At 39.7% G+C, this 11,800-nt stretch overlaps 2 protein-coding genes across 2 annotated transcripts; both read right to left on the bottom strand.

Annotated features, from left to right (window-relative positions):
• Positions 1–940: 940 nt before the first annotated feature.
• LOC104452043 (transcription factor MYB82) lies at positions 941–3,008 on the bottom strand. Its single transcript, XM_018875329.2, has 3 exons — positions 2,751–3,008; positions 2,441–2,570; positions 941–1,595 (listed from the first exon to the last, which is right to left on the bottom strand). Exons 1-3 carry the CDS (start codon positions 2,881–2,883, stop codon positions 989–991), a joined length of 870 nt encoding a protein of 289 aa, XP_018730874.2. The 5' UTR covers positions 2,884–3,008; the 3' UTR covers positions 941–988.
• Positions 3,009–6,152: 3,144 nt separating this feature from the next.
• On the bottom strand, positions 6,153–11,373 carry LOC104450011 (transcription initiation factor TFIID subunit 12b). The gene is given in 10 exon segments (XM_010064395.3): positions 6,153–6,584; positions 6,738–6,983; positions 7,075–7,110; positions 7,579–7,643; positions 8,288–8,366; positions 8,926–9,000; positions 9,121–9,669; positions 9,978–10,184; positions 10,559–11,136; positions 11,139–11,373. Coding segments are annotated over 9 exon segments (1,857 nt in total). The 5' UTR covers positions 11,224–11,373; the 3' UTR covers positions 6,153–6,584; positions 6,738–6,800.
• Between the last annotated feature and the right edge of the window lie 427 nt (positions 11,374–11,800).

The following is an 11,800-nucleotide window of genomic DNA, read 5'->3' as shown; positions in this document are numbered from 1 at the left end:
GTAAAGAGAAATTACAGAGTGACACTAGACATGGCAAGTCTCAGTAAAAAAAGAAATTATATTTTATTTTACTCTACATGAAACTTGGAATTCACAAATCTACCTGATTGAATGAAATATATTTTATGCGACAACTCTAAATCAGTATCATCTGCACATGTTAAATACCTGAACTTAATTAGTTATGGTCTTGCCAGATGTCTCATGGTTCTTCAAGTAGATGCCTATATTATCATACTCGTGTGATGTGAATGGCTAACTATTGTTGTTCCTTAGGACAATGAAGTCCAACACTCCTTGGTCTATGTTTCCAGGAGAATATACAAGGTGATGATCTTTAGGATCAGCATTTTTATATTTGAATCTCTCTCAACATTTTAGGTATATATAAGATTAATGCACTGAATGGAACACATGAAGGTAGTTTGCATATTATTAAAATTGTATACTTGAAGTGATTATCTGCTATTTAGATCAGACAAAATAAAAAGGAAAGAGATCAATGACTAAATATTTTCGTTTAATAAGTTCCTGAAATTTAATTATATTATCAAGTTTTTATTGGGCTTCTACCTCTTGATAAAAGCTCAACTCTCTCTCGAACCATTACCACATATACATATAAGTGAACTCCTTAGTTGAATTTTCAATCTGATTTGCACGGTCCTTCGAGCTAACTTTGGGAGTAACGCAATATTATCAAATGTGGAAATGTTTAACTTATATATATGTGTGTGTGTGTGTGTGTGTGTGTGTGTGTGTGTGTGTGTGTGGAAAAGAGTAGAGGTCATATTTGAATGTGACCAATTTTCATCGGCTTTTCTAGCGAAGTACAAGAAAGAGATTTTTAATCATGCTCCAGAACATATCATTTTATTCCCAAAACACGAATTAAAATAATCCAAGATGAGTAGTTATCACAAATTAATGGACGTAATTAATTAAATAACTAGCCCAGCAAAGCACCAATTAATGCTTGACATCAGCTTTAAGAAAACTCATCTTCCAATTCTAGAAAACGAGCCAACTTCTTCAACTCCATGTGTAAAGAGGGCTGATCACAAGAATCGTAATTATTCGACATCTGAGTTTCGATCCTGTCTTCATCTCTTGAACATGAAGAAGCACAGACCTCTAAACAAGGAAAGCTCCCATTATTCACACCAGTTAAATCTTTCTCCTCTTCCATCTCCATCTTCTCATGATCCGATGGCAAACTCGAGTCTGAAACACCGAAAATAAAATCTTCATCGCCATCATTCAAGAAGTTCATATCATTGTCATCTCCGTCCTCTACTCGAAAAGAAATTAGGTTATCGGTGTCACTATTCTTTGCGCCAGTGTTGATTATTTTCTCCAAGTCCTTGTCTAGTTCATTTGACGTGGAGAACTCCGTGGAGCCAAGGACTTTATGGTGGGAATTCACCTGTTGATTCAAGACTAGTCCATCACTGGCAAATACCTTTTCTTCACAGTTGAGATTGTGCTTGTCATGCGGCCTTGCAGCCTGAAGCTTTTTGACCAAAATGGTTTTCCAATAGTTCTTTATTTCATTGTCGGTTCGTCCCGGAAGCCTAGCAGCTATCAAAGCCCACCTGTGTGACGCAAATTAATGAGAGGGGAAAAGGCATAAAATTTAGAATTTAATTTGACGATTATACCTTCATATCAAAGTATTATGAGAACGGAAAAGCATAATGGATAGTATCTCCTGTTATTTTAATGGAAAGCATAAGCTAATTTACATGTTCATAAATTGTGATTTGAGGGGTCATGTAAACTAAGAGAATCGGAGAATAAGTTCAGCAAAATAACATTGTCAATATAATATCTCTAATGATGGATATGTGACAAAAAAGAGCGGTGCTAAAAAAATAAATGATTTGTAAAGAGAGATTGGTAAGAAAAAAAGCAGGATCTCATGATATCATGACAAATTGTCAAACCCAAAAACTTAATTTGATAGCTGGAAATAGATCGCATGAATATGAAGAGCATTTAGAACTTATTCTTGAGCGGTGTGGGATAATACCCAATAAATCTTTTTTTTTTTCCTTTTTGGGAAAATGCTTTTCAAATCTTGAATTTTCTATGTAACAAACACATTACTTAGACTTTTCCACGTGCGTCTTTCTGTAGATATTTTGCATCTCTAGCATTTTCCAAATGAAAGTTGCGACCAAAAAGCTCTCATTTGGTTATGAAGACGGCGATATATTGGGCATGTAAATTACATAAACCATGCTTAAAAATACACTTTCTCAAACCAGGGTTCAACATAAACAAGTTAAATTTGTCTTTACGAAATCTCTCTTTTATATAGGGGGGCTTCCTAATGAATTGAAGTATGGACATGCTATCTAAAAAGCAATGAGTGATTTATCAAAAGCACATTTATAACGAAAAATTAGGAGTGTGAATGAAGTATATGCAATAATACCTATTACCCAGAAGACGATGAAGCCTGATAATGAGATCTTCCTCATCAGGGGAGATGGTACCTCTCTTAATGCCTGGTTTCAAGTAATTTACCCATCTGAGCCTGCAACTCTTGAAGCATCTATTTAGACCTTCTCAAGAAGAAAGAAACATGCCGTGAGGGTTGCACAGACTATGAAGTTAATAATCCTATCATCGAAAAGTAGCAAAACTAAAAGCAAGTAGCGTTTGCATGTAAGAAGATATGTGGTTTTTCTTTCTGCCAAACCCTTAATGACGAAACTCATATGAAACCTAGGATACTGAAGTACCTGTATTCTGAGCAACTTTCCTCCATTTGCCTTCTCCATGGAGGGCGATGTAGTCGGTGAGGATTCGGTCTTCATTATTGGACCAAGCTCCTCTATTCACTCCTTCCTTTGCACAACACGGACTCCTGCCCATAAGGTGTACTAATATATTCCTTTTCTTCTCTCCTCTGTTTCCCTGATTTCAGATCACCCCTTTACCGCTATTTCAAAGACGTGAATATATCGGCGAGGATGGAGTCTCCTGTTGCAGAGCTCCAGTGGCTGGTTCTGCAGAGCAGAATAAAGGTGAAGGAAAATGACGAGCGTTTCGAGGCAATAAATAACGAAGGGCCGACCATTAGAGAAAAAATTGCATGCGGGCAAAACATGTGGATTGAAGAATGGCTAGTGCTGGACCCCCACGTTGGCCAAGGTCCGTATCATTCACTGATCTCCACGTGTTCAAATGATCTCACTCCTCACTAATCAGTTTTTTTCAAAATTCCTTCTTTTATCTCTCTGTTACTCGGTCTGTCGCCCCTCCCCTTCGTCTCCATTACTGACGCACACTCTCTCTTCGCTTCCGCTTCTAAACTTCTCCGTTCTTTGAAGAAGGAAGATGCCGACGGTCTGTCTCTTCGCTGCCTCCCCCTCTGCCGTTGCCTCTAGGAGTCCCAGGACGCCGAAATATGGCAGCACCAAGTTTCACACCAGAACTTGCACCGGTAATTCTGAATTGCATGCCAAATGCTCGCGCAATCACCTCTTTCCCTATTGAGATCTTGATGTGGAGTCTTCTTACAGGGATTTGATGGGTGAAGTTTCTGGTGTTGAGCTAATTGGGAAAACTACATGGATATCTTGATTTTGATTTAATTTGTTATGCACACGGTGGTTAAAAATCACATTTCAAGGGAAACTTACGTTCACTCTTATTCTCACTAAAGTAGAAGTATGCAAAATGGATCACATGATCCAAGAATCGCCTAGACTAGACCAAACCGACTATTCCCAAGAATGTTGATTCGGTTCCTAAAAGTAGAATTGAAGTTAGAGTGGTTCAGTTCTTAGTTTCAAGGGGGAATCAAATTGGACTAACTACATATACTTTTTTATTATCATTTTCTTCAAAAAGTAAAAATAACCAGTTTTTTTTATTTCTTCATAAAATATAGTATCAAGTAATGGAAAAAAAAAGAAAAAGGGGTCCCTGATTCTCAACTTTGGGAACCGAAAATCAATCACCCCTACACTTATGACATAGAACAGTAATACCCTCACTTTCAATCGCTTCATTGGCGGTGGAAAGTAATTACTTCCTACCTTAAATCAATTTTGCTAACAAAACTATTGTTGAGTTGTTTTGGATTTTCATCCTTGAGCAGCTCCATAAGGTTATTTCTCGAGCCTTCGATAATACAGGTGGCCTCTTCAAACTAAAAGGGTCAAGTACAAATTAGAAGTGTCAACAGCTACTTCCAGCAACCCGAACCAAGGCCCAACCCAAATATAACCCAAACAGGAAAACATGATTTGGAGGTCCTCCTTCCTTTTCTTTTTTCTTTTTCTTTTTGCTCCTCTTGTCACAGTATCGGATGGTGAATTAGAACGAGTTATCCTTCGCCAATTTGATGAGATTAAGATTTCACTTAACCATTATCGATCATATTACATCTTTCAAGAACTTTCATTACCATACATATTTTGACAAACCACTAAGCATTTGATATCTGATAAAAAGGGAGTATAATTCAGCAAAAACAGTAGTCAGAAAATGTTAATTGCTTGCATAATTGCAACGAATCACAGTTGCTATGATAGATTTCCCACCCATGACGACTAACCAAACGTATAGCAAAATAATAAAGGCTTTACTTTAGCTTTAGTTCGTAGAGCACTGCTAGCGTAGTTGGTATCCCCATCTTTAGAAGCTACCGTATGCGCTTCATATTGGTGATTGAGAATGGTATACATCCAACAATGAAGACATTAATAGATCAATCAACCAACAAAAAAACAACCTCAAGTTATCTTCCATATCAACTACTGGTTGAGAGATAGAATTCTACTTCCTCCGCGCTTGCAGGAGGCTCGTATACTTCTTATGAGGCAGGCGATGTGAACTTGTAACACTTCCCGACAAGGACAAATTGTTGTAAACACAAGCAGATACTAACAAAGATGACTGAAAAGTGGCACGTAGATACTGAGTTCTACGACCCAAGGCAAGGAACAAAACTTGATATCATCTGTGAACTCATTGGCAAGGAAACAAAATGCACAACTTCTTGAAAACAAAATGTTGTCTTAATCGTAAACAAACCTCTCTCTAACTTTGCGCAACTTCTTGAAAACACCAAATACAATCGACTTCACAAAGGGTTATGTTCTTCAAATTACTTCCCTATATAACGTTGTAGTATTCAGCTACTTCGAGGGCACAGAGGCTCCAAACTGCTCCACACGCAAGCATATAAACACGTAGACATGCACCGATGAAGAATCCACCCCCGAAACATAATAACACCAGTTAGATCACCTTGAAACAATTCAAGAACTAGTAAACGCCTTGCACCCCATTTCCATGGACAGGAAAATGAAAATTTTGTAGACATTTGACTCAATTCAAGCAGAAATATGGTTTTATTGCGTTTCGAAAGGATGCCAAAATTACTTGTGTCTGTCTTCGATTTGTTCGTAACATATGAGATCCAAAATAACATTATTCGATACATGTGGATATCTCTGGGCAGGACACGAGTACGTAGATGACAGGACCGAAGACCATTCCAATCATAAATTCACCTCTGAGAATCTTTTGATCAAAGAACAGAGACTCATCGCATTTTGGTTGTTAAGTGAGCGATGCGTTTGTTGTCTTGTTTTACTGCTTTCTTTTGGCTAACAAATGATGCACTTGTTAAGCATCTTTATTACCTCGTACAATCATCCGAAGGACGAGAGGAAAGAAACAAAGAGAGCTTGATGCCAAAGACAACTAACGAGCTTTTTTCTCAGCGAGAGTTAAAAGACCAGCCTGGCTTATGAAGTTCAACACAATCAAAACAGGTCCATCCACGAAAGACAGACATTGAACAAGAAAAAAATGCAAAACTGTGGTGCTCCAAAATCTTAACGAGGACCACCACCATAAAAGGGCAAAACATATTTGGCGGAATATATTGGCTTGTACTCTTGTGGCCAGTCGAACAGCGATTGTCGTGTCCACCATCTTCATGTGACTGCCCTTACTTACATGAAACATGGGCAAGGATCCAAATGAATTTTTCAAAAAATGTAATCCTGCAATTTCTGAGCAGTTCATCCCATTGTTCATCACCTTAATGGTAATTTCGTCTTGGAAGCTAAGCTGAGATGTGCAAGAAGCAAAGCTTTTGGAGCACCTGATGGTAGTCCACAATGTAAAAACAGAAAATATCTCGAGGCTCATCTTATGTATGGCATTTCATCCAAAATGATGTAAAGTCTGCCTTTTAGAATATTCATCCATAAGAACAAGCACTTTAATATTGTGACTAATATTGAACAGCACTTTTAATTTTTTATTTTTTTTTAAAGCATAAAAGAAGAAATCAGCACTTCTCTTCAAGCAAGACCATATACCTGCATCTAAAGGTTACACAAGTTCAGATTGAACACATAACACTATGTTAAATCAATAACATTTAGAACAAAAACCCAGCTGCCCCAGCTTTGGATGCTTTATTCTCCCAAATCAGAGAGTAGAACTCCAGGAAGAATCTAATGAGCCTGGTCAGTCACTGTGATCTTTGACCAAATAATTCATGTATCAGATGCCAAACTACTGTACAGTCTCTGTCCTCCACACCCAACCTGCAGTTAAATATTGAGATCAGATCAATAGAGTTAGTATGATCCTTACCGGTACATTTAAGGAGATAGACAATTTCAATAGACAGACTAGAGCTGCAACCATCTATATAAATCTGTAATAATCACATAAAACCTTAAGGCTCATACAATTACCAGATATCAGGTGATAAATAACCTCATCTTCAAGTTGACTGAAGCAAGGGAATCTCAGCTACATTAAAAACGCGTTAGTTGCTGCAGCATCTGAGAACCAGTTGCTTGTGTGACCAAATGATCAGAACTTGGTGAAGGCCTTATTAAGTGGTTGGGCCCAATGATGTTGTCAGACCCCTGTCTCGTTATTTCTTTAGATATATCTGAACTTCTTTCCGTGAATGTAGAATCCCTCAATGCACGAACCTGGCAAACAACAAGAGATACAAGAAAAGAGATTCTCAGTTCCTTGTGACAATAAGAGAACAAGCATGCACTAAGAGAAACTCAAACTTACCATATCAAGACGCTTTTTGTGAAACTCACTAGCTAACTGCAGTTATTTAAAAATTGACATGTCAAAAACAGTTACAACATTTCATAGAGCAAAATTCGAAATCACATCACACAAAGAACTCACCAAGAAAGCATTAAAAAAACTCTTCTTAGACAACATTTTCATAGCAAAGAGAAATAAATCTAACTATTTTTACCATAATGAAAAATGATCTGAAAAGTTCCCCCAAATTCATACTCGTTATAACTTTAAAACTGGACGAAATTGAAAGACAAAGCAAAACCACTTCCATGATTGTGCCAACAGTTTAGATTTGAAACTGCACATACATGCTAGGCCACGAAGGAATATCGTTTGAAGTTTTTCCAAGAAAAAAGTGTCCCCAATAATGTGACTATGATCATAAGAGTGATGACATTATTTGCATACAGCGAAAAAAGAGACATTTTGCAGAACATCCTATGCTTATCCAGAAGAAACTTAAGTCCTAAACATGATACTTACAGGTTTCTTTAGGTGCTTCTGCCCTTCACTTGAAAATCCAGGAATTGTCAAACCCCAATTTTTTTCTGCAATATAATTTTCAAGACTCAGATACCTAAATTTGACAGAAAACTGCAAGCGTGTGCATGCATGCATTCTAAAAAATTACTTTTAGAAGACAATGCAATTAAAAATCACCTAAAATAGCACCTACAGCTGCACAGACAAAATAGAATGTAGTTTATGACACCTTAAGACTTCAACACATAAATTAGCTCAAGTTGGATATGTTATCCAAATTAACAAACAGGAAGACTAGCTAAATCTACATGACAAAGCCTGCTCACAACCAAAATGTCTTGTGCACATCAGAGTAAATGCGACATTTTTTTGGAAAGGAGAAAGATGGCAGCAGAAATGAGAAAATTCACATTAGATTATTAACCTTGCATCACGATAGAAGCTAATAAGTGCCCATTGTCATCAAGGGGACGCACTAATACCAACGGCGGTTAACATGCATATCTTTAAACTCAGCAAGTTCTTAGATTATATTAGGAAAGGCATCTCCTAATTTAATCAAATCATGCAATATCATCTCCTCCCTAGGTTCTTAACTATGCAGCAGCCACCAACCGCAAAGATTAAATTTTATGGGTTATTCTTGTATGTATTTCAATAGATTTTCCATTGAAATATAATGCACTCTCAGACAAGGTGGATGTCAAACCTAGGTGCAGTAATACATCTTTGGACTCCAACGTCGATGATTTGCGATGTTTAGCCAAACTGCAGGCAAAAGTAGTTACCTGCAAACAAATACAGTAGGATGATTAAAAGCCAAAGCACAAATTGAGATCAATCATTCACAAATTTGCAATTCACCATCATTTTAACAAAAGGTCACCAGATTCAAAGAAGCAAACTGAGTTAACATAACATGACTGCATTTTACAATTTGCAAGTTGACTTAAGATCAAAGAATGCCAATTTTAGGGTGAACTGCCACCCAGGTTGCTTGCACAACCAGATATGTTGCACTGATCTTCATCAATTCAGCAAGAAGCGAAGTTCAAAAAAGAAAAAGAATATCCCACATATAGTTTAAGCATGCTGCAGCCAATAGAAAATGTTATAACCAGTACCCTCACTGGCTAAGCATATGCAACAAATAACCACATAGATCTGAGATTAACAAAAACTAAGTGAGATCGTGAACGATCAGGAAACAGACCAAAATAGATTAAAAAATAAGATTACCAATTTGCACCAATTTTAGCCACTGGATTATAGAATCGTCAGTTCATAATCGAGGTTAGCAATTGGGTTAAACAGAAAGGCAACAAATTAGCCGACAGTAAAACTCACTTGATCAATAAAGTCATCAGCAAATTCTAAAAGAAGATCCTCAACATTAGGATCCAATACTCCCTGTGGATCCACCTGCACAGCAGATTTTTAATCTGTTATAACATACCAATAGACAGAGTGTTCTTGACAACCAACTCATAAAGATTAGACAGATGGGGAACAACAAAAAATGATGGAAATGTGGGAAATAACCTGTGAAACCAAGTCCTGTATCTTCCTTTTCCCAAGAAGTTGATTAGTTGCCTCAGTTCCTTGACTTGAACTCCCTCCCTGTGTTGTACCGGAAGCCGTAGCATCTGGCTGTGATCCAGTCAAACTAAGAGATTTCTGGCCTGCGGGTCCCAGCATCCTAGGAGAAGGCTGCTGCTGCTGCTGCTGCTGCGGATGCATTTGTTGCTGTTGCAGTTGTTGCTGCTGCTGCTGCTGCTGCTGCTGCTGCTGATGTGGCTGTGGATGTCCCATTGATGACTGCTGCACCAGCTGGGATAACTGTTGCAGATTCGGGGCCATTGGGTTTTGTGAAAACTGAGGGGATGAAGCAAGTTGCTGCTGCAAAAGAGCCTGTTGCTGCCGCTGTTGAAGGCGAAATGAAGGTGAACCAGGACCACCAGATATTGGCATTTGCTTCAACCACTGCTGTTGTGACAAATTGTTCGGCATCATAGCTGATTGTCCACCTTGAGTCAATCCAGATATCGGGGAATTCATGAACAGGGATGATGTCCTTTGCAGGTTTTGAACCTGTAGTTTGATATATGCATCCAAACATTCAAACTTTCAGCAAGCTGAAAACACATGCTCAATTTTGAACAGAGTATACTATAATGTGATGTCAAAAGTAGGAGCATCTGCTTTGTTTAGAAAAGCTAAATGTACAATTGCATCCGCAGTTTATAATAGCATAATAGGTTTACCAATCCGCAACCAATAAGAACATTTCGTGCCTCAAAAAAATCCAAACTTCAACAACAGAAAAATGAGGTTCAACTATTTATATTATGATATCCGCGGATAAAATTGTAAACAAAACTGGAGGAAAGAAATTATACTTGAGGGGACTGTGACAATTGCTGCCTCATCTGCCCTGTGGTCATCCGCGTTGGCCCATAACTTAGAGCAGCACCATTAACCCTTAGGGGTGAGCTCAAGTTATAGGAGCCCATTGATCCCATCGCTTGAAGCCCTTGCAACGATTGTCCAGATAAATTACCAGAGTGGAATTGGCTCCCTGATATTAATCCTGCCTTTTGCCTTGGCTACACCCACAAAATTTACGGTTTTAAAGACCCATATCTCTACATTTCCCAACATAACACATCACAAAATAATATTAATTAGCTGATCAGTTTGCAAAAACCTCATCCAATCAACAGAGTAGAATGAAGGGGGAAAAACAATTTTTTTTTACTAACAATCCTCTGCAAAACCAACTCAGAAGAACGTCGAAGCATGTCATTTCCATTTAGCGATTACCTGCTCCACTGATGTCCACCTGTAGGCTTGCTTTATAAGATATACTCAAAACAAGAAACTTTTTTAAAGACGATAAAACCTCACACAGCTCCAAACTAGATTGCCAACCGAAGATAAACAACAGAACTGAATAGTGAGATATGGAGAAAAGACGCACCGAATTCAACATCTGAGACTGCAAATTCATGTGAGCAGCAGCTGCGGCGGCCGTACCAGACAGCATCGGCATATGGCCGCTCTGCCCCATCAAACCCGATCGCGGGAGATTCCCAGTCACCATCTGATTCTGCTGGTTCTGCGGCTGGTTCTGCTGGGACCCGCCGAAATTGACCTGCCCATACACTCCACCTTGCTGCTGCTGCTGCTGCTGCTGCTGCTGCTGCTGCCTCATAAAACCCATCTGTATTTGATTTAACCTAGACATCGAAGGCGTTCTCGGAAGACCCGCCTGAATTTGGAAATTGTTCATGGCGGAAACATTCTGAGCCTGCTGCTGCTGCTGCTGCTGCTGCTGGTGCACCAACGATTGCTGCGTCTGTTGATGGACGAGCGATTGAGGCTGCGGTTGTGGCTGCGACTGCGCCTGTTGCTGCTGCTGCTGCTGCTGCTGCTGCTGCTGCTGGGGGTAATGAGGCAGAGGAGGGGACGAGATCTGGGAATTGATCTGGGCGGGGTCGATTGAAGGCGAGGAGTGAGAGAGCGGAGATTGGGACGGGATTTGGGGGTTCGGCGATGGATTCCGGGAATTGACGCCGCCGAGGCCGCCTGATCCATCGGGTTCGAAGACTGGGGCTTCGGCGACGAGGTCGGGTTGTCCGCCATGGCTCGGGCGTATCGGCGGCGACTCGCGGCGGTCCGCGGCGGCGCTATATCATCGCGATCGCGGGGGTTTGGGATTTTTCTCTTTTCCGGCTCCGAACTCAGAGAAGAGAGAGAGAGAGAGAGGGAAACAGGAGAGGGAGAAAGGCAAAGCAATGGGGGAAGAGAAAGAACAGAGAAGACAGACAGAGAGGTGCAATCGTGGCCGTACACGTCGGATGAAGCGGGACGCGAGTGGGCCCCCCCACACATGGGGTGGGGGGGGGAGTTTAGTCGTCGCCCCAGTCAACCCCGAAAGTCAACGAGCGGGGAAAGTCAACTGACATGGGTGTTATAACTCATCGGGCATTTAGTTAGTTTTTTAGTAATACGGTCTTGGCCAAGTCCCGGGCACGGGGGCATTTTTGGATTTTTCCCTTCCTTTAAATTGTAATTAATTTTACAAATGCACGACTACATGCGATGAAAACATTATTTTCAAGTTCCTTTTTTTGGTTTGCTAAATAGGCCGCCGTTCTCCATAACGACAACCATAATCAAAATAGTATTCATCTTATTAACAAAAACATCAGATGCCCGC

This window comes from Eucalyptus grandis, chromosome 6, assembly GCF_016545825.1.
Source record: "Eucalyptus grandis isolate ANBG69807.140 chromosome 6, ASM1654582v1, whole genome shotgun sequence".
Lineage (NCBI taxonomy): Eukaryota > Viridiplantae > Streptophyta > Magnoliopsida > Myrtales > Myrtaceae > Eucalyptus > Eucalyptus grandis.
The sequence above is the reverse complement of the archived record's forward strand: the minus strand, read 5'-3'. Positions and strand labels throughout refer to the sequence as shown.

Bases quoted from the DNA above. Each gene is read 5' to 3' on its own strand.
- LOC104452043 (XM_018875329.2), bottom strand. From the start codon at position 2,883: ATGGGCAGGAGTCCGTGTTGTGCAAAGGAAGGAGTGAATAGAGGAGCT. The intron at 2,571-2,750 runs GTACTTCAGTAT...CTTCTTGAGAAG, and splicing joins GAAAGTTGCTCAGAATACAG to GTCTAAATAGATGCTTCAAG. The intron at 1,596-2,440 runs GTATTATTGCAT...TGCGTCACACAG, and splicing joins CATCGTCTTCTGGGTAATAG to GTGGGCTTTGATAGCTGCTA.